Source organism: Oryctolagus cuniculus, chromosome 3, assembly GCF_964237555.1.
Source record: "Oryctolagus cuniculus chromosome 3, mOryCun1.1, whole genome shotgun sequence".
NCBI classification, from domain to species: Eukaryota; Metazoa; Chordata; class Mammalia; order Lagomorpha; family Leporidae; genus Oryctolagus; species Oryctolagus cuniculus.
The window spans coordinates 21,206,387-21,228,146 of record NC_091434.1 but is presented as its reverse complement, the minus strand read 5'-3'; the positions used below and the strand labels follow the sequence as shown (position 1 = coordinate 21,228,146).

The 21,760-nt window shown below is 51.2% G+C and overlaps 1 protein-coding gene across 3 annotated transcripts; it reads left to right on the top strand.

Annotated features, from left to right (window-relative positions):
- Positions 1 to 12,076: 12,076 nt before the first annotated feature.
- On the top strand, positions 12,077 to 20,212 carry CXCR2 (C-X-C motif chemokine receptor 2). 3 transcript variants are annotated; one of them, NM_001171090.1, is given in 2 exon segments: positions 12,077 to 12,117; positions 18,056 to 19,211. In NM_001171090.1, a coding segment is annotated over 1 exon segment (1,077 nt). In that variant the 5' UTR covers positions 12,077 to 12,117; positions 18,056 to 18,075; the 3' UTR covers positions 19,153 to 19,211.
- Positions 20,213 to 21,760: the final 1,548 nt, after the last annotated feature.

The window sequence follows — 21,760 nt, the reverse complement described above, 5'->3', positions numbered from 1 at the left end:
TTTAACTTTTCAATGGGCCATGTTGCCATCGCCACATTCAGAGTAACACACACATCCCTTGGCCCCAAAGCTACCCTGTGCCCCCGGTAACCACCCCACCAGGGGTTCCTCCTGCCGTACCCAGGCGATCAGTGATCTGTCACCAGGAATGATGGTGCCTTCTCTAGCGTTTCGTCTCCGTGGAGTCATCCAGCCTCCACTCTACTGTCTTTCAGCAGCATGGTGCTTTTGAGTTTCATCCCTCAGCAGTTCCTTTTCAGTGCCAAGTAGTATTCCACGATGGGTTTATATACTCACCTGTTGCTGGACATTTGGGCGATGTCTAATTTGGGGGTACTGCAAATACGGCTCCCAGGGGCATCAGTGGACAATTCTCTGTCTAGAGACACACTTTCACTTCTCTTGAGGAAATACCTGGGATAAAATGGGTCATGTGTAGGTGCACGCTTCATTTCTCTTTTTGAAGATTTGTTTATTTATTTTGAAAGTCAAAGTTACAAAGAGAGAGAGGGAGAGACAGAGACAGAGATCTTCCATCTGCTGCATCACTTCCCAAATGGTTGCAGTGGCTGAAGCCAGGAATCAGGAGCCTCTTCCAGGTCTCCCATGTGGATGCAAAGCCCCAAAGACTTTGGACATCTTCCGCTGCTTTCACAAGTGCATTGGCAGGGAGCTGGATCAGAAGTGGAGCAGCCAGGACTCAAATCGGTGCCCATATGGCCAGTGTTGCAAGCCGCAGCTCAACCTGTTATGCCACAACACTGGCCCCAACACGCTTCACTTTTAGGAAACCAATGGGGCAGGTATTGGGGTGCAATGGATTAAGCTGCTGCTTGGGACCCCAACACCCCATATCAGAGTGCCTGGGATTAAACTCCGCCTCCACCTCCATCCAGCTTCCTGCTGATGTGCGCCTTGGGAGGTAGCAGGTGATGGTTCAATTTCTTGGGTCTCTGTCACCCAGGTGGGAAACCCAGATGGAGCTCCTGGCTTCTGGCTTTGGCCTGGCCCAATCCTGACTGTTGTGGGCATGCAGGGAGTGAACCAGCAGGTGAAAGATTGCCCCGGCCCCACCTTTCAAGTAAATATAAATAAATAAAACTTTTTTTCTTTTTCTTATTTTTTTAATTTTTCTAATAGAAAACTTTTATTTACTAAATAAAATTTTCGAAAGTCCAACTTTTGGATTATAGTGGTTCTTCCCCATAACCACCCTCCCACCCACAAACCATCCCATCTCCTACTCTCTCTCCCATCCCATTCTTCATTAAGATTCATTTTTAATTATTTTTTATACAGAAGATCAGTTCTATACTAAGTAAAGATTTCAACAGTTTGCACCCACCAGACACACAAAGTATAAAGTACTGTTTGAAGACTAGTTTTAGTGTTAATTCTCATAGTACAACACATTAAGGACAGAGGTCCTACATGGGGAATAAAACTCTTCTAAGTAAAGAAACTGCCAAGGGCTGGCATTGTGGTATAGTGGGTAAAGCCGCCGCCTGCAGTGCTGGCATCCTAAATGGCCACCGGTTCGAGTCCCGGATGCTCTACTTCCAATCCAGCTCTCTGCTATGGCCTGGGAAAGCAGTAGAAGATAGCCTGAGTCCCAGGGTCCCTGCACCTGCATGGGAGACCTGGAAGAAGCTCCTGGCTCCTGGTTTCGGATCCGCACAGCTCTGGCCATTGCAGCCAATTGGGGAGTGAACCAGCGGATGGAAGACCTCTCTCTCTCTCTCTCTCTCTGCCTCTCTGTCTCTCCTTCTCTCTGTAATTCTGCCTTTCAAATAAATAAATAAATCTTGAAAAGAAAAAAAACTGTCAAACTGCGCTCACCCCTCCAATTTCCGCGTGGAGCTGGCGCAGGACTGAGCTGGCATGTAACCCACTGAGTCCTCCCACGCTCTCCGCATCGCCTCTAGGTTAGGCGTGACACCGGAAGCCGCGGTTAGCACCGCGGTGCTTAGAGAACAATGAGAAAACCTCAGCGTGGATGCGAGGTCTTTTGAGCATTCTCAGCCCACCCTTGATTGAATCCTAGGACGTGGAACACGGAACCAGAGGACCCCCTGTGCTTCCCAAGCAGGCCACACGCTGTTCGTTCCCACTGCCTGCGTGGGAGAGTGCCAGCGGCTCCCAGGCCTCTGGCCTGGGTGGGCAGGAGAGGAGGCGAGGCCCGGGGCTTGGACCTCTCTTTCCTTTCCCTCCAGCAGCTCTGGGGGATCATCACTCCCAGGCCGTGAGTGAGCAGCTGAGTTTCGGGACTCTCTGTGCAGTGCTCACTCACGATAGACAGTGGGTGAGCTGATCGTGGTATAAGACCATTTCCTCTGCACTGTCCAGAAAGATGACACAGATTCTAGATCATCCCCTGGGCCCCTAGCTGTGGCACTTCTGAGAACACTGTTTCAGAAAACGCCTGGGTCCCCCAGTGTGGGACAGAGTGGCTACGGCCAAGCCCGGCCTGCCATGCCCCTTACACACGTGCGCACTGCTCCCCACCGCCCGCCGGGCCACGCATGCGCACTGCTCCCCGCCGCCCGCCTGGTCTTACACGTGCCTCTCCGCAGTAGTTGGGCAATCTTGTGGCTCCGACCAGCGCCGGGGGCCCGCCTCTAGGGTCAAGGCTGCCCAGAGGTGCTGCCCATTGCCTTTGCATGGAGCAAGAGTTTCACAACAGCAGTTCTGCCCTGGAGAACGGAGAACTTCTTCTTCGCCAGCGCGTGAACAAGGTGTGGAAAGACAAGACGGGGTTTCCTGGAGCCCCTGGGAGGTCACACTCGCCCACACTCTCTCCTCAGGACAGAAGGAATAATTTTCCAGAGGCAGTGCCGGCACAGAGGTCAGACCTGCCTGGCCTTACACTGATCGGAGCTAGGGCAGGGAGGTGGCTAGCCGAAGCCTCTTCTCTTTCCGTTTTTTATTTTTTTTAAAGATTTATTTTTATTTATTTGAAAGGCAGAGTTAGACGGAGAGAAGAAAGAGAGGGAAAGAAAGATCTTCCGTCTGCTGGTTCACTTCCCAAATGGCCACAATGGCTGGGATTTGGCTGGGCCAGGCTGAGGCCAGGAGCCAGGAGGAGCTTCATCCAGGTCTCCCACATGGATGGCAGGGACCCAAGGACTTGGGCCATCTTTTGCTGCTTTCCCAGATGCATTAGCAGGGAGCTGGATGGGAAGTGGAGCAGTTGGGACTTGAACTGGTGCCCATAGGGGATGCTGGCGCTGCAGGCAACAGCTTTACCTGTCACACCACAATGCCAGCCCCTGGAAGCCTCTTTTCAAAGAGGAACAAGGTGCCCCTTGAAGAGAACTCCTTAGCAGGAAATCAGGGACTGAGAGTGAGGGACCTTGACCATTTTCTCCTGTTTGGAGAAAGGAAGGGCAAATCCAGGGGCCAGACTCAAGCTCAACACTGCCCCTGAAGTCCCCCCGACCGCCCCGTCCAACAGAGAACCAGAAAGCTCTACAAGGAACCCGCAAAAAGTTCAGTGGTCTTTGAGGACCCTCTAATGCGGAGTCGCACCTCGAACCTGGTGCTGGCAGGGCTCCCAGCCTTCAGCCAAGAGTCTAGGGCACACGTCCGGAGGAGCAGGGAGGGGATGCCACTGGGGGACTCCCAGCTCCCTGGGGAGCACCCTGCAGGGCTAAAAGCCCAGAGGAGCACATGGAGCCTGAACCTGTGCTGGGTGCTTGTTGCCACCCATGTGACTTTCACTTGCATTCATAGGCTGCACGTGTCCTGGGGTGTTTGGGCAAAAAAGCTATGTATTTCAGGGCCGGTGCTGTGGTGTAGTAGGCTAAACCTCCGCCTGCAGTGCTGGCATCCCACAGGGACACTGGTTCATGTCCTGGCTTCTCTTCCAACCCAGCTCTCTGCTTATGGCCTGAGAAAGCAGTAAAGGATGGCCCAAGCCCTTGGGCCCTTGCACCTACCTGGGAGACCTGGAAGAAGCTCCTGGCTCTTGGCTTCAGATTGGCCCAGCTCCAGCTATTGTGGCTATTTGGAGAGTGAACCAGTAAATGAAAAACCTCTCTCTTGCTCTCTCTCTCTCTCTCTCTCTCTAACTCTACCTCTCACATAAATAAATGAATCTTTTTTAAAACTTCATGTATTTTGGGCCCGGTGCCATGGCTTACTTGGTTAATCCTCTGCCTTGCAGTGCCAGCATCCCGTATGGGCAACGGGTTCTAGTCCCAGTTGCTCCTCTTCCAGTCCAGCTCTCTGCTGTGGCCCGGGAAGGCAGTGGAGGATGGCCCAAGTGCTTGGGCCCTGCACCTGCATGGGAGACCAGGAGGAAGCACCTGACTCCTGACTTCGGATCAGCACAGCGCTGGCCATAGTGGCCATTTGGGGAGTGAACCAACGGAAGGAAGACCTTTCTCTCTCTCTCTCTCTCTCTCTCTCTCTCTGTAACTCTATCAAATAAATAAATAAAAATCTTTTTTAAAAAAACTTCATGTATTTCTTTGAATTAGATGTCAGTGGGATACATCACTTTCCCCCAATTTTTTCAGTTCTTCAGTGTTCAGAAAGTTGTGTGACGTGCTTGTGATACACCAGACGCTGCAGTTCAGCAGGGTGGGCAGAGAGAAAGAGCCTTGCTCTCGGGAGCCTTACAGTGGGGGCAGGAAGCAGCCAAACACGGGGCTGGTGACAAACCGTGGGCTACTTCTGCCTGGAAAGGACGAACTGGCCAGAGCCGGGGGGGTCAGCTTTAGCACTACAATGGAAAGCCCCAGACAAGCTACTTATGGAGGAAAGAGAGGTTTATCAGGCACTCACTTTCGGAGGTCCAAGTCCAAGCTCAGGCAGCCCCAATGGGCTGGCCTCTGGTGAGGGCGGCAGATGGCCATGGCAGACGGCATGTCAATGAAGAAGCAGAGTTCCCAGGGCACACAGGGCCTCACGTGGCGAGAGTGCCTGCACATCTGGCCACATCTGCATCATCTCTAAGGCTGCCAGGATTTCATCGTGGGGGCTCCACCCTAACAACTCAACTCAGTCACCCTCCTCAAGAGGCCCCACCCACCAACACAGGGATTGCGTTAAGTCTGCACCCTCTTAGCACCTGTAACTTAGGACTTTGGGAATTAAAGGCCTGTGTGGGTTCAGGAGCTAACTCATGCTGAAATCATAGCACAGGGGCCAGCACAGTGGCATAGCGGGTTAAGCCGCTACCGGCAGTGCCAGCATCCCATATGGGTGCCAGTTTGAGACTTGGCTGCTCCACTTCCGATCTAGCTCGCTGCTATAGCCTGGAAAAGCAATAGAAGATAGCCTAAGTCCCTGGGCCCCTACCCCAGCATGGGAGGCCTCCTCTAGGTCTCCTGGCTTTGGATTGGCTCAGCTCCAGCCGTTACGGCCAGCTGGGGAGTAAACCAGTGGATAGAAGACTTCTCTCTCTCTCTCTCTGTCTCTCTCTATCTCTCTGTCTCTCTGTCTCTCTCTCTCTCTGCCTCTCCTCTCTCTGTGCAATTCTGACTTTCAAATAAATAAATAAATCTTTAAAAAGAAAAAAAAAAAACACAGCACAAGACAAAGGGAGATGCACACCAAGATCCTCAGAGGACACCAGTTCTTCTGCTGGGCCCTGAAAATGGCTGCCAGGGGGTGGATCAGGGGGCTGGGGGCATGGCCTGAAGTGGTGCCAGGGGCAGCCAGGTGGAGGAGCACAGGTGCCCCTAAGGACAGTTGAGGACTTTCTTTATCTGAGGCCAACAAGGGTCTTTGGAGGGTTTTAAGAGGAGAAGATGGGGATCAGATTCAGCTTAGGAAGATCATTCTGGAAGCAGAGTGGGGGTTGGCTTGACGGGGCCGAGGAGGAGGAGCAAACAGTGAGCGGCAGGGTCCCAAGGGCTGCGTAGACACAGACTTTTCCATCCACACACAGCCCCATGCAGGAGGTCTTCCCGTGATTCCCATCTTCCAGGTGATGGAACTGAGACCCAGCGAGACTGAATCACCAGCCCCAGGCCCACAGCTAGTGAGTGGGACCCGGCAGGCTGCTTATAGTTGATGTTAATGTCCTCACCCAGACAGCCTGGCTCCGAAACCCACACCTGCCGCAGCACAGGCATGGCCGCTGTTTAGGCGAGAGAGAATGAAGCGTCACCTAACACTCCTGGGCAAACGGCAGGGAAGACACAGATCGCCGAGGATGAGGCTCAGGGAGGAAGAGCAAGGCGGCGTGAGGCATGGTCTGGCTCGGGCAGAGTACAGGGACCCGCTCCTGGGAGGACGGGGGGCTGGGTTATTTTTTCTTTTTTTCAGATTTATTTTTATTTATTTGAAAGGCAGAGTTACAGAGAGAGGGAGAGGTCTTCCATCTTCAGGTTCACTCCTCAAATGACTGCAGTGATCCGGGCTGGGCCAGGAGGAAGCCATGAGCCTGGTTCCTGGTCTCCCACGTGGATGGGATAGGTCCGGTTGCTGGGGCTGGCTTCCACTGCTTTCCCAGACACGCTAGTGGGGAGCTGTATTGGAACTGCTGCAGCCAGGACTCAAACCCTTGCCAGTATGGGATGCTGGCATCACAGGCAGCAGCTTCACCCCTGCGCCACAACGCCAGGCCCACAGTGGGTCTGCAGTATCTGCAGGGCCTGGGCTGGTTGATCTTTGCGTGTCAGAGTTTGGAGCTTAAGGGAGGACCTGATTGGGAACGACAGATAGGGGAGACACTGCACACATTGGGTGGGAACTGAAGCCATGGAGACAGGGTCTCACCTCGCAGAGAGCAGGAGTGAGACGTGAAGAGGACCAAGGGAGAGCCCTGGAGAACAGCTGGATTGAGCAATGGAGCAAGAACGAGGAAGTAGGAGAGAATGGAGCCGTGGGACTCGATCAAGCGATCAAGCAAGATAAGGTAGAGCTTAAAGGTCTATCAGTGGCTACCAGAGGCTGGCGAGGGAGAGATGGGGACGGTTGATTACCAGGAACCAGATTACAGCTACAGAGAACTAAGAAGTTCTGGGGTTCCGGGGCGGGCGTTGTAGTGCAGCAGGTTAAGCCTCTGCCTGTGCAAGTCCTAGTCCCAGCTGTTCCACGTCCCATCCAGCTCCTTGCTAATGCCCCTGGGAAGGCAGTGGAAGATGCCCAAGTGCACGTGGGAAACCTAGATGGAGATTTAAGCTCCTGACTTCAGCCTGGCCCAGGCCCAGCCATTGCCATCATTTGGGGAGTGAACAAGCAGATGGAAGATGGATCTCTCTCTCTCTCTCTCTCTCTCTCTCTCTCTCTTCCTCTGTCTCTAACTCTGCTTTTCAAATAAATAAATACACTTTTAAAAAAAAGGAATATGTTCTGGGTTTCTATTGCACTGGCAGGTTCTTATAAAGAACACTAATGTACTGCATTTTTTTTTTGTCAAGTCATGTAGGATTTGTCATTTTTTAAATATTGAAGTGGGTGGGATTGAAGCCAGGAGCCTGGAATTTCATCTGTGTCTCCCATGTGGGAACAGGGACCCAAGCACTTGGACCATCCTCCACTGCTTTCCCAGGCACTTTAGCAGGGAGCTGGATTAGAAGCAGAGCAGCTGGGAGTCAAACAAGCTCCCACATGGGATGCTAGTGTCATAGGTGGTGGCTCAAACAACTAGGCCACAACGCCGGCTCCCTTATTTCTCTCTTAAAAAACAAACAATGACAAGATGGGATTTTGGGATTTCTCACCATAACAAATCATAAGGGCTGGCGCCGTGGCTCAATAGGCTAATCCTCTGCCTTGTGGCACCGGCATACCAGGTTCTAGTCCCGGTCGGGGCGCCGGATTCTGTCCCAGTTGCCCCTCTTCCAGGCCAGCTCTCTGCTATGGCCAGGGAGTGCAGTGGAGGATGGCCCAAGTCCTTGGGCCCTGCACCCGCATGGGAGACCAGGAGAAGCACCTTTCTCTCTCTCTCTCTCTCTCACTGTCCACTCTGCCTGTCAAAAAAAAAAAAATCATTAAATATCTGAAGATACAAATACAGTTGCTGACTATACATTGCCAAATGCTGAAACATTATATTGCACTCCATAAACTTGCAAAATTTTTGTATGCCCATTAAAATTTTTGATTTAAAAATCTTGTTTTGGGGCCAGTGCTGTGGCATAGTAGGTTAAGAATCTCTGCGGCACTGGCATCCCATATGACACCAGTCCAAGTCCCAGTTGCTCCATTTCTGATCAAACTCTCTGCTAATGTGCCTCTGGAAGATGGCCCAAGTACTTGGGCCCCTACACCCCCATGGGAGACCCAAAAGAAGCTCCTGGCTCCTGGCTTTGGATCAACCCATCTCCAACCATTGTGGCCATTTAGGGAGTGAACCAGCAGTTGGAAGACCCTTCTCTCTCTCTGTCTCTCCCTCTCTCTGTGTGTAACTATGCCTCTCAAGTAAATAAATAAATCCTTTTAAAGAAAATCTTGGTTTAAAAGACTTGAATAATCACCTTTTCCCCATAAAGTTAAAAAGCATACAGCAGGGAACCGGTGCCGTGGCATAGTGGATAAAGCCGCTGGCTTTCCATATGGGTGTTGGTCTGAGTCCTGGCTGCTCCGCTTCCCGTCCAACTCCCTACTAAAGTGCCCAGGAAAACAGTAGGGAATGTCCCAAGTGCTTGGGCCCCTGTACCCACATGGGAGACCTGGAAAAAGCTTCTGGCTGCTTTATTTCCACCTAGCCATTGTGGCCATTTAAGGAGCAAACCGACAGATGGGAAATCTCCCCCCCACCCCCGCCTTTCAAATAAATCTTTAAAAAACAAAAAAAGGGGGATGGCACTGTAGCATAGCAGGTAAATCCACCTCCTACAGTGCTGGCATCCCATATGGGTGCCAGTTTGAATCTCAGCTGCTCCACTTTAGTCCTTGGGCCCCTGCACCCACATGGGAGACCTGGATAAAGCTGTCTGCTTGCTTTGGCCTGGCCCAACCCTGGCCATTGCGATTTGGGGAGTGAACCAGCAGATGGAAAATCCCTCTCTCTCTCTCTCTCTCTCCCTCTCTCTTCCTCTGCCTTTCCTTCTCTGTAACTTTGCCTTTCAAATAAGTAAATAAATATTAAAAAAAAAACATATTGCAGGCTAGCAAAATATAATCAACCAATATTCAAAATGTAATACTCGGGACTAGTGCCATGGCTCACTTGGTTAATCCTCCGCCTGCGGCGCCGGCATCCCATATGGGCACCAGGTTCTAGTTCCGGTTACTCCTCTTCCAGTCCAGCTCTCTGCTGTGGCCTGGGATAGCAGTGGCAGGTGGGTGCTCAGGTATGGTCAGGTAGAGCATGATGTCACACAGGGGCGTGGTGAGGGTATCAGGTAGAGCATGATGTCACACAGGGGCGTGGTGAGGGTATCAGGTAGGGCATGAGGTCACACAGGGGCGTGGTGAGGGTATCAGGTAGGGCATGATGTCACACAGGGGCGTGGTGAGGGTATCAGGTAGGGCATGAGGTCACACAGGGGCGTGGCCAAAGTGTGGTCTTCCAGCTCACAAACCTAATCAATTTTAACCTGTATGCCTGTCTACTTCATGCCTTTTAGATAAAAATAAATTTTTAAATGTGCTACAAGTGATAATATTAGTAATATAAACAGATTACTCATTAGTTAAAGGTAATTGTATTGAATGTTTTATGATCATTGATTAACAAGCATCCTTTCATAGGTGCCTGGAAAACATTTTGCCTTGTCTTTATAACACACTCTAGGGAGAATGACCAATTTATTATCTTTGAATTATTTCTATCACTGTACATAAAGAAATATATCTGAAGATACCAGAGCTGCTCCAATGAATAATGGAAAGTATTTGGACCTCAATGAGTTGGGTAGTACTAATGATATACTGTAAAAGTTATTTGTAAATCTTGCCAAAATTTCTAACAAAATTATAAAATGCATGTAGTTCAATGTTTGAAGAGTAAAAATGCTTTAAGATGTTTCAATTTTGTAAGTTACATTCTAAAAGATGTCAATACTTTTTAAGAAGAAAATAGCCTGTTTATTAAAACTAACAGTAAGTCAGTTGACCATAAAGAATTGGATTTATAAAATTGAGTTAAGGAAACTGAAAATTAAGCATAAGACTGTTGGAGAAATTATGATATGTCACTTGAACCAAAATAAAATAACAATTCAAAGAGACTCATAAAAAAATGCGATACTCCCAAATTGTGGACAGATTGACTGCAAATCAACAACACAGAAATCCAGTGCCCCAGGGAAGCTATGGGAAAAGATACTCATTCTCACCAACAGTTAAAGAAATAACAAACCAGACAATGGATATTGCTTCCTGCTACCTGATGGGGAGGAAATTTGTCACTTACGATGTTTGTGGTGCATCCAGAGGATGCCAGGCCCTTTCGTGAACTGATGACGGTAGAGGAACCTGGCACAGTCTTTTTGCAGAGCGACTTAGCAGTACTTATCAAAACTGAACTGTCCATAGACACCACCCAGCGAGATAACCCTGAGGGCACAGAAACGCTGGTCCAAGTTCCCGGACACTGACTCCAAGAACACTGCAGATAAGCACTTCATGTTTATGCATGAGCTAACCATCAAAGAAATTACCATACGGCCACACGGAGTCACTGAAAATAACAACATGGAGCCAGAGGTACTGACCAAGAACGGGGCCAGAACACACTGCCAAAGCACAGGACGGTGTAATTAGTAAAACATCTTTTTTTTAACTAAGGAAAAAAATGGAAGGAAAACGTAGGCTTGGGTTTGCATGGGGAAAAGCATGGAAAGATGTACACACTAGGCTGTCGGCAGCAGTCAACTCTTTTCTTCTCCTTTTTCTTTCTCCTTTATTTTTCTTTTTTTTTTTTTTTTTTTATTTGAGAGGCAGAGTTATAGACAGAGAGAGAGAGAGAGAGAGAGAGAGAGAGATCTTCCATCCGCTGGTTCACTCCCCAAATGGCCACAATGGCTGGAGCTGGAGTGATCCAAAGCCAGGAGTTTCTTCCAAGTCTCCCATGTGGGTACAGGGACCCAAGCATTTGGGCCATCTTCTACTGCTTTCCCAGACCATTAGCAGGGAGCTGGATCAGAAATAGAGTAGCCAGGACTTGAAACGGTGCCCATATGGGGGATGCCAGCACTGCAGGCAGAGGCTTAACCTACTATGCCACAGTGCCTGCCCCCAGTGACCCCTCTTCTAGAGAGAGATATGAGTGTGCAGAAGAAGGAAGGCAAGCTTCCAGTTTTACTTTCTATGTTTTTGCGCTGCTTGTATCCTTTGCAATATGTACATCCCTTTTTATAACGTTAAAGTCGTTTGATTTGGGAGGACTGCATCCTGGGTTTAGCAACCCAGAGGTCATTGGTGAACTTGGCAACAGCTGTCTGCCACACGCTGTAGGAAGGAAGCCGGTTGCAGTATTTGTGGAACAGTGAGCAGGAGGGGAGAAAAGCAGAGAGTGACTGTTAACCATGTTTTAAATAAGGCTGCCTGTGAAAAGGAGAAGCTAGCAGAGTGGGGAGCTGAGGGGGTCCTGGGACAGAGGAAGACATTGGCAAGTTCGGGCGCGGAAGGGGAAGGTAGCTGAGGGACAGAGGGGACAGTTGCGAGGCTCCTCAAGGACGACCGAGGCAGTGAGCCCCCGCTCCATACACAAAGGGTCCCCAGGGACAGAAGCAAGGACAGCCCTGGTGCTGGTCCTGGAAGGGAGGGGGAGGGAGGGAGGGAGAGAGGGAGGGAAGAAGGAACTGTGTCTCCAAGTTCAGACAAGACTATGGGCAGTGGGGTGTGGGAGGGGCTGGGTGCCTCTTCCTTATTACAAAAGGCACTGCAGGTTCAGGATGCACAAGGTGGACTCGGAAAACCTCCTCCATCAGACTGGCAGGCTCCTCCAGAAGCCGTTAGGGAGGAAGGCGTGAGCATCCCCAGGGCTAACCCCCCGCAGGCCCCGGGGCCGGTGTGCAGAGTCCCAGGACAGACCTCATGGTTCCTGGAGGGGTGGGAACACCTCCCCCGGGGCCGCCTGGCTCAGCAGTTTCCCCATCCAGGCTGCTTCACTTTTTTCCTGTCCAACAGCCCAGACAGCTACCGAGCCTTGAGTCACAGGGAGGTGTCGGTGGCCAGCCCGCTCACAGGCAGTGGCTGTCGCAGCAACAGCAGGTAAGTGAGCCTCATTCTTATGGCAGCCGGGGAGGTGTGTGTTGGAAGGGACTCAGCAGCCATAGCCAACTTGGGTGAGGGACTGCAGAAGCTTAGAGCTAGAGATAACCACCTAGACCGTGGTGCCTCGGGACCCTCTGGCCACCATGGACAGCTTCTGTGTCTGCACACCCAATGCGGCACCTCTGGACACCTGTGGCTACTGAGCACCTGAAATGGAGCTGGTATGACTGAGCACCTGGCTTTTTGATTTCTTTTAATTAATTGCCATTTAAATGGCTGCTTATGGCTAGTAGCTCCCATGCTGGGTGGGACAGTCACCAAAGAAGGGTGCGGACGCCCTCGGGGACGTGACTTGTCCAAGCTCACCTGGCCATCAACAGCAGATCCAGGTGGAGCCGCCAGTTTTTTCCTTCACTCAACCACGTACCTGGGCTCTGCCGAAACGAATTCACCTTGACGGACACTGAGAAGTGGGTGGGTTGGGTAATGCCAAATCTGGCTCCCCTCTCAACAGCCTTGGGATCTGGCTGGGGGGGGGGGGGGCACCCCCACCCCACCCCCGCCTTGCCCAGTGCAGAAACCTGAGGCTGGGCTCCTGCCTCTGTTTCTGGTGGGCAGAACGGAGGGTTGGAGAGCAGACTGCAAACTGTTTCTGAAAACTTCTAAAGCCCCAGTCCAGCTGTGTCACCCTAGGTAGGTTGCTTAACCTCTTGCAAGCTTCATTTCCTCACCCAGAAAGTGCCGACTTTCATTTGGCCAGGTGTCATTGCTTTCTTCCCCAGTGTGGGGAGGAGAGAGGTGACCAACAGTTGCCATCAGACTCTTTCTTTGGGGTCATCTGCTTGAATGAGTCTGCTGTGGGCTTTGAGAACTTCCTAGGCCTTGGGACGCATGGAGCAAGAGGCCTGACAAGGGCTAGCAGAGGGGACTGAGGCACTGTCCACTGGGTAAGGGGTCAGGTGGGAGCAGGACATCAGTGTTCACGGCTCCACCTCTGTTTACCTTTCATTTGCAACTGCTAGCCAGGGTCGCAAAAGACATTCTCAGTGTCATTTGACTCTGTTGTCAAAAGTGTATTTGAACTTGGTGGGGCGGGGGCAGGGGATTTTTACTTTGAACAAAAGACTTTCTTTCCGGAGGAAAGGGTCTTGGCTCCAAGGGGTGTTGGCTCCAACAGTGGGGGCTGCTACAGTGTTAGGGTCCTCAGATCCAATGCCAGGCAAGTAAACTGGGCGAAATGCCCAAAGATGGGGCATGGTCAGAGCATATGGTGGAATGGGGAGGCAGGGGCCTCCCCAGGGCTGGGGGTCCCAGAGGGCACGGTATGAAGGGACAGAGGGGACAGTCGCGAGGCTTTAAGGATTTCCAAGGAGGGAAACGAGAGGCTCACGGTGCGGGCAGGAATGCTGCCGGACTTGGTCTCCATGTGCGCCCCCACCCCACCCCCGGACCTGCAGAGGAGCAAGCAGCAATGCCGCGGGGCTGAGGTGGGGCTGGGGAAACAGGGCAAAGATAAGAGAATGCAGTGTGGTCCTGGGCAAACCACTTTGTCTGGCTATCAGCTTCTGCATCTGTGAAATGGGAGGAAAACCCCTCTTGTCCCTTCCCAGTGTGAACTCCTGATCCTCTTGCCCTTCTGTGGGCCTGCCCACACTCCTGGGTCCCTTCATTCTCTCACCTTAGGCCTCCTTAACCCCAAAGGGAGACTTTGCCTCCTTCCCACAACCCTCTCCAGCAGCCATTCAGGGTAGCCGGGGCCTAGGGCTCCCCTGGGCCCTGCCAGCCCCCTTGCTTTGGCTGGAGTCGGCTCTGAGGATGGGCCAGCCACGGCTGGCTCTTCCTTCCCTACGCACCCTAAATGTCTGTTGATTATAAATACCAGGATTGCATTCAAATGATTTGCATTTGTTGTTGTTACAAGATTGCCTAAAACGCTTGGGACCTGGTAAACAAGCCCCATGCTGGCGCCTAGCAGTTTGGGGTAAGCTGTTAGAATTCCACCCACTTGTGGAGCCTGTTAACTGCCCTGAGTTGTAAAAAGGCCAACATTTCTGCTCAACCAGGGATGCTCCCACTCGGGCAACTGAGAAGGGGACCGGGGGCAGGGGGCACAGGTGCCATCCAGGTCAAGGGCGTTTGGTTTATCATCCCTGCGAGGCTTGTTTCTTTACTTCTGGAGAAGTGACCAGAGCAGGTGCAGAATCTGCACGTAGGCTGACTTACTGATAGCTCGGGCACTTAGCTTACGAATAAATGTATTTACTATGCAAGGTGTCTTTATTTTTTTGAGAAAGAGGGCTGTGCACAGAAAATAACGCAAGTCGAGTTGTGGACGTCTCGCTGGAATCCTGGCTGACCCACTCCCAGGCTTTTGTGCTCATGGGCTGCTGGCTGAGCCCGTATTGGCCTCAGTGTTCTCACGAGCAAACGGGACTAATCCGCACCTGTGTGTAGTGACGAGGGAGGTCACGTTACCTTCAAGGCAGGGTACTGCACAGCCCTCACCTGTGTCACCGTCCCTTCCCTTCATTTGTCCCTTGAATCACCAACCCAAGCTGTCTAGGGGTTGGCAAATTAAAAAGCAAACACCAGCCACAGGAATCTCTGCCCCCAGCCCGGTTCTCTTTTCTGAGTGCGTTACCTTGTGTCCTGACTCGCACAGTCTCCCTGTAGAACATCAAGCTCCTCCACCCCACCCCGCCCCTCGCAGCACAGCTGCACATGGGATTATCCAAAATTAGGACTTCCTGTGGCTCCCACTCTGCTGCTGTTGTCTTTTCTGGTGGGACCACTTCTGCAGCTGCCCCAGCCAGGCCTTCTCCCTGCTGTCACTCAGGGATTCGTGGTTCTGTCCGCTCCCTGCACCTGCCATGTTCTGTACCCACTCTCAAAGGCGGAGCTTCCCACAGGTCATCTGTTCCCTTAAGAGCAGCTCTGGTCAAGTGCTGTCAGAGGTGACGTCACTCGATTGGACAGAACCCTGGGCCTCCAAGCAAAGTGCTCTTGGCCGTGGGACTGCAGAGCCAGAGACTTTTTTCGGGCCTTGCCAACCACACTGGGCAAGCCAGCTGTTCCACCTGCCTCTCCCATTCCCTCCTCATCTTCCTGGCCAGATGGGGCCTCGCCCTGGTCATCACATTTCCTAGGTTCACCAGCGGATGGAATCTTCTCCATCTGTGACAGCAGGGTGCTGGGAGGCAGTCTGGCTGGCCACTAAGGTAGGAAAGGAAACCCTTCCCAGGAAGGGGAATGCTAACGAGTCCATCACTCACAGGAAAGGGCATTGTGTTTCTAGGTTCTCTTAATCCCATTCAACCTTTTTCTTTCTATGTATGATTGACAGTAACTGAGATTACCCTCTGCTAAAGAGAAAGCCTTCCTAGGGCTCCTTGGGTTGTTGTTGGAATACTTATGTTTGCTTTGCAAGGTTGTGCACTCTGGTTAATCTTTTTTTGATTGAGATATAATTTACACTCCACTCATTTAAAGTATATAATCCTGTGATTTTTAGTAGTTGTATAGTCACTGCCACTGATTCCAGAATGCTTTCATCACCCAAAAAAAGAAACTCTGTACTTGTTAACATTCCTCTTCCCACCCCCACCCCCAGTCCCTGGCAACTATTCATCTACCGTCTGTCTCTACCAGTTGGCCTGTTCTGATTATTTCACAGATGTGGAATCACACAGGATGGAGCCTTTTCTTTCTTTTAGAATGTCAGTTTCAAGGTTCATCTGTGTGCATCACGTATCAGTACTTCCTTCTTAGGGCTGAGTAATATTCCAGGGTATCTGCGAACCTGACTGTGTGTACCATACTTCCTTCCTTCTTAGGGCTGAGTAATACTCCAGTGTATCTGCGAACCTGACTGTGGTCATCCACTCATCGGCTGATGGGTATTTGGGTTCTTTCTGCTTAGGGACTGTTGTGAAGAAGGCTGTGGTCCATTCACGTACAAGTTTCTGTGCAGACGTACATTTTCGTTAAAAAAAAAAAAAAAAACTTTGTAAAGACACAGTCTTTTCTTAGGATTTATTTTATTTATTTGAAAGGCAGAGTGACAGAGAGAGAGAGAGAGAGAGAGGGAAAGAGGTCCTCCATCCACTGATTGACTCCCCAGAAGGCCACAGAGGCCAGGGGTGTGCCAGGTTGAAGCCAGGAACTCCATCTGGGTCTCCCATGTGAGTACAAGGGCCCAAGCACTTAAGCCATCTTCCGCTGCTGGATAGGAAGTGGAGCAGCCGGGGCTCAAACCTATGCTCCCACATGGGCTGCCAGTGTCACAGGCGGTGGCTTAACCCACTGCAGCATGATGCCAGCCCTGTGGCCATACAGTTTCAGTTCTCTCAGTTGTATCCCTGGGATGAGAATTGCTGAGTCCCATGGTGACCCCATCTTCTACCTTTCAAGCAACTGCTAGGCCATTCTCCGAAGCAGCTGAGCCATTTCACATTCCAACCAGCAGCACACGCAGAAGATTCTGATTTCTCTGCGTCTTCATTAACAGTGTCACTGCCCATCCTCTTTTTTATACGATTTATTTATTTATTTATTTATTTGAAAGTGAGAGAGAGAGATCTTCCATCCTCTGATTCACTCCCCAAGTGGCTGGAAGGCCCAGAGCTGAGCCAGGCTGAAGCCAAGAGCCAGGAGTTTCATCTGGGCTCCCACTTGGGTGGCAGGGACCTAAGTACTTGGGCCATCTTCTGCTGCTTTCCCAGGCACATTAGCAGGGAGCTGGATCAGAAATAGAGCAGCCGGGACGCAAACCGGCGCCCACAAGGGATGCTGGCATTACAGGCAGCTGCTTTTCCCACTGCACCACAGTACTGACTCCTCCCTCCCACGCCGCCTGTCTCTTCTCTCATACTGGGTTTCACGCAGGGTGGGGTAGAGCCCGGGAGGACTGAAATACCAAGAAATGACATGATGGGGTCCTGAAGAAGAAGCTGATCTGGTAGCCGGGGTGTTTTGCTTCTTCTTTGGAAAACTGGGCTAACAGTTCAGAGTAGCTGTCACCGCCCCTGTACCCAGAAGCAGAATCTCAGCTACTGGAGTAGCAAGAGCAGAACCCACAGAGGTAGACTAAGCCTGCAGGGACAGAGGAAGGCGCACATAAGCAGGGCAGGAAGGGTCCCCACCAGGACAGGAAAGCCACCACACTTCCTGCTGCCCCACCCCTTAGCCTGGGTGCACACTGGCTTTCTCTGCTCACCCCCCTGCAGCAGAATGTAGTGGCCCCAGTCTCCCAAAATAATCCATTACACACGCTAGGAGAATCAGCCAGCCACCTGCTTATCAGACCACACAAACAGGCCCGCATCAGGCCTCCTTCTGTCCCTGTTAGCCGGCTGATGTTTCTTCTGGCTTGAGCCCACTGCAACTTCCTGCTGCCGCAGCACAAACTGGTTTTTCCCCCCCAGGGCACTTCTTTTAAACTATCTTCCAGAAAGCAGGAGACAAGGATTCACCCCTGAGGTTTACAGTCCAGCCTGGATCTTTTTCTTGGAGTACAACCCAATTGGATGGCCTGCTTGGACCCCAGATTAGGAACTGAACAGCATGTCTGTATCTAAACACGAAATCCAGCCACAGCATCCAAAGACGCTCACCATTCAGGGATCCCATACAAGGGTTCTCTAGGGATTATCCAAAGAGAAGTTGCGACAATGCCATAGAAATTGTTCAGAAACTCGCTCTCTCTCTGACATTGAAGGGAATGATATAGTCTTTTCATAAAACGTGCAATGGATCACTAAATGTGTCACTTAACCTTAGAAACCCCACTACTTACATGGTAGAAGTGAAAATCGCTCCTGTGTAATATGCCGGCCAACACAAAGACACTTCCCTCCTGCCCCGTCTCTCAGGTGTGTGCGCAGGAGTGAGGGAGCTCTTCGTGTGTAGTAACCCTCATCTCTCTTCTCTACTCCAGGATTTAAGACTATCTCAGAAATGCAAGAGTTTACCTGGGAGAATTACAGCTATGAAGATTTTTTCGGCGATTTCAGCAATTACAGTTACAGCACTGACCTACCCCCTACCCTGCTAGACTCTGCTCCGTGCCGGTCAGAATCTCTGGAAACCAACAGCTATGTTGTGCTCATCACCTATATCCTGGTCTTCCTGCTGAGCCTGCTGGGCAACTCCCTGGTGATGCTGGTCATCCTGTACAGCCGGAGCACCTGCTCGGTCACCGACGTCTACCTGCTGAACCTGGCCATCGCCGACCTGCTCTTTGCCACCACCTTGCCCATCTGGGCCGCCTCCAAGGTGCATGGCTGGACTTTCGGCACGCCCCTGTGCAAGGTGGTCTCGCTTGTGAAGGAAGTCAACTTCTACAGCGGAATCCTGCTCCTGGCCTGCATCAGTGTGGACCGCTACCTGGCCATCGTCCATGCCACACGCACGATGATCCAGAAGCGCCACTTGGTCAAGTTCATATGCTTAAGCATGTGGGGAGTGTCTCTGATCCTGTCTCTGCCCATCTTACTGTTCCGTAATGCCATCTTCCCACCCAATTCCAGCCCGGTCTGCTATGAGGACATGGGGAACAGCACTGCGAAATGGCGCATGGTGCTGCGGATCCTGCCTCAGACTTTCGGCTTCATCCTGCCGCTGCTGGTCATGCTGTTTTGCTATGGGTTCACCCTGCGCACGCTGTTCCAGGCCCACATGGGGCAGAAGCACCGGGCCATGCGGGTCATCTTCGCCGTCGTGCTCATCTTCCTTCTCTGCTGGCTGCCCTACAACCTGGTTCTGCTCACAGACACCCTCATGAGGACCCACGTGATCCAGGAGACGTGTGAGCGCCGCAATGACATTGACCGGGCCCTGGACGCCACCGAGATTCTGGGCTTCCTGCACAGCTGCCTCAACCCCATCATCTACGCCTTCATTGGCCAAAAGTTTCGCTATGGCCTGCTCAAGATCCTGGCGGCCCGAGGCCTGATCAGCAAGGAGTTCCTGGCCAAGGAGAGCAGGCCTTCCTTTGTCGCCTCGTCTTCAGGGAACACCTCTACCACCCTCTAAGACGCCTATGTGGGCTGCAGTCTCTCGGGCTTCTTCCCTCCCTTGCACATCTCATCCCAAGCCTCATATCCTGGTCCCGGAGTCAACACAGCCCTCACTGTGGCTATAGAAAGAGCGGAGGCCACTTCCTCAGCAGGCCCCCAGTGCACAGCTTGGAAAGCCTGACCCGGCCCCTGCCACTTCCCATAATTACTCTGCCAACTACGGGAATCTTCTCATTCTACCACTGACCCCAAAACCCCCTGCTGAGAAGAACAAATCAAACCCACAGTGAGCTACCACTTCACGTCCATGGGATGGCTGTTATCAGAGGGCGAGAAAGGACTGAGGGAGCGAGCGAGTGAGCGAGCCAGGGCCAGCAGGACATGGAGGGACTGGAACCCTTAGTGTTGGTGGTAGAAGTGTGAGATGGTGCGGCCACTCTGGACAAGAGCATGGGAATTTGCCTCAAAACATGGAGCAGAATGACTACGTGATCCCATAATCCCACTTGCAGATATGTGCACGAAATAGCAGAAAGCAAGGGCTGGAACAGATTTTTGCGTGGCAGTGTTCACGGCAGCGTTATTCCCAGTAGGGAAAAAGTAGAAACAAGCCAGACGTCCATCAGGGAAGGGACAGGTACACACGATGTGCTGCATGTGGGCAACAGCCTTAAAAAGAGTGAGCAGGCGTTACATCACAGATGAACTTTGAAAACATCATTATGTGTGGCCAGCGTGGTGGTGAAGTGGGTAAAACCACTTCCTGTGACACCAGCATCCCCTAATAGCACCGGTTGGTGTCCCGGCTGCTCCACTTCCAGTCCAGCTCCCTGCTAATGGCCTGGGAAAAACAGCAGAAGATGGACCAAGTGCTTCGGCCCCTGCACCCATATGGGAGACCCAGAAGAAGCTCCAGGTTCCTGGCTTTGGCCTGGCCCAACCCTGGCCATTGCAGTCACCTGGGGAGTGAACCAGCAGATGGAAGATGTCTCTCTCTCTCTTTGTGTGTATCTGTCTCTTCTCTCTCTGTAACTCAAGTGTCAAAATAAATAAATAAATCTTTTTAGAAAAGAAAATGTTATTATCTGACATAAACCAGATAGGAAGGGCAAATATTTTATGATTATGCTCCTGTGCAGTGCCTGGAACAGTCACAGAGATGGAAGTGGAACAGCGGAGCTCGGGGGTGTGCGGAGGTCTCCTGTGATGGGCACAGGATTTCAGATTGGTGACGAAGCTCTGGAGGCGGACAACAGCGATAGCTATACGATGATGTGACAGTACTTAATGTCACAAAGCAGTGCACTTAAAAATGGTTAAGATGATAATCTTGCAGTGTAATTTTAAAAACTTTAACCACTGAGCCAGTGCTGGAAACACTTACCTATCATTTCTTGTAAGGTGAGATCATTAAATGTCTTTTTGCATCAACCACTGTTAGCTGGGCATTTATTTCATTACCTCCAGCCAACAGCATCCAAACTGGTACAGAGAGGCCAGGCCAGGGTGAGCAGAGGTCATGGACGAAGGTCTTTGCAAGAAACATAAGGAGCCTTCCAAAGGCTCGTGGACAATGCACATTCTCTGCTTACTTCTCTTTTCATTGACTTTATTTAATCGAGAGACAGATGTTCATCAGTGAATGGATAGACAAGCACAATGTGGGGGCCAGTGCTGTGGTATAACAGGTTAAGTCACTGCCTGCGATGCTCGCATGCCACATGGGTGCAGGTTCCAGTCCCAGCTGTTCCCTTCCGATCCAGCTCCCTGCCAATGCACCTGGGAAAGTAGCAGAAGATGGCCCAAGTCCTTGGGCCCCTGCACCTACTTGGGAGACCCAAATGAAGCTCCTGGCTTCAACCTGGCGCAGCCCTGGCCACTGTGGCAATTTGGGGAGTGAACCAGCAGGTGGAAGATCTCTTTCCCTCTCTGTCTCTCTGTCTCTCTCTGTCTCTTTCTCTCTTTCTCTCTCTCTCTGTCTCTCTCTCTCTGTAACCCTGTCTTTCAAATAAATAAATCCAGCTTCCTGCTAATGCAGACCCTGGGAGGCAGCAAGTGGTGGCCCAAGCATTTGGGTGGCTGTTACCCACATGAATACCCAAATAAATAAATCATTAAAAAATAATAAAATAAGGGGCCGGCGCCATGGCTTACTTGGCTAATCCTCCGCCTGAGGCGCCAGCACCCCATGTGGGCCCTGGGTTCTAGTCCCAGTTGCTGCTCTTCCAGTCTAGCTCTCTGCTGTGGCCCAGGAAGGCAGTGGAGAATGGCCCAAGTGCTTGGGCCCTGCACCTGCAGGGGGGACCAGGAGGAAGCACCTGGCTCCTGGCTTCAGATCAGCACAGCACCGGCCGTAGCAGCCATTTGGGGAGTGAGCCAACGGAAGGAAGACCTTTCTCTCCGTCTCTCTCTCTCTCACTGTCTATAACTCTACCTGTCAAAATAAAAAAATAAAAAATAATAATAAAATAAACACAATGCAGTACATACACACAATGGTAACTTAATCAGCCTTAGGAAAAAAGAAATATGCCTTATATCATGGATGAACCTTGAAAACATTATGTTATGTGACATAAACCAGATATGAGAAACAAATATTTCATGATTCTGCTTCTGTGAAC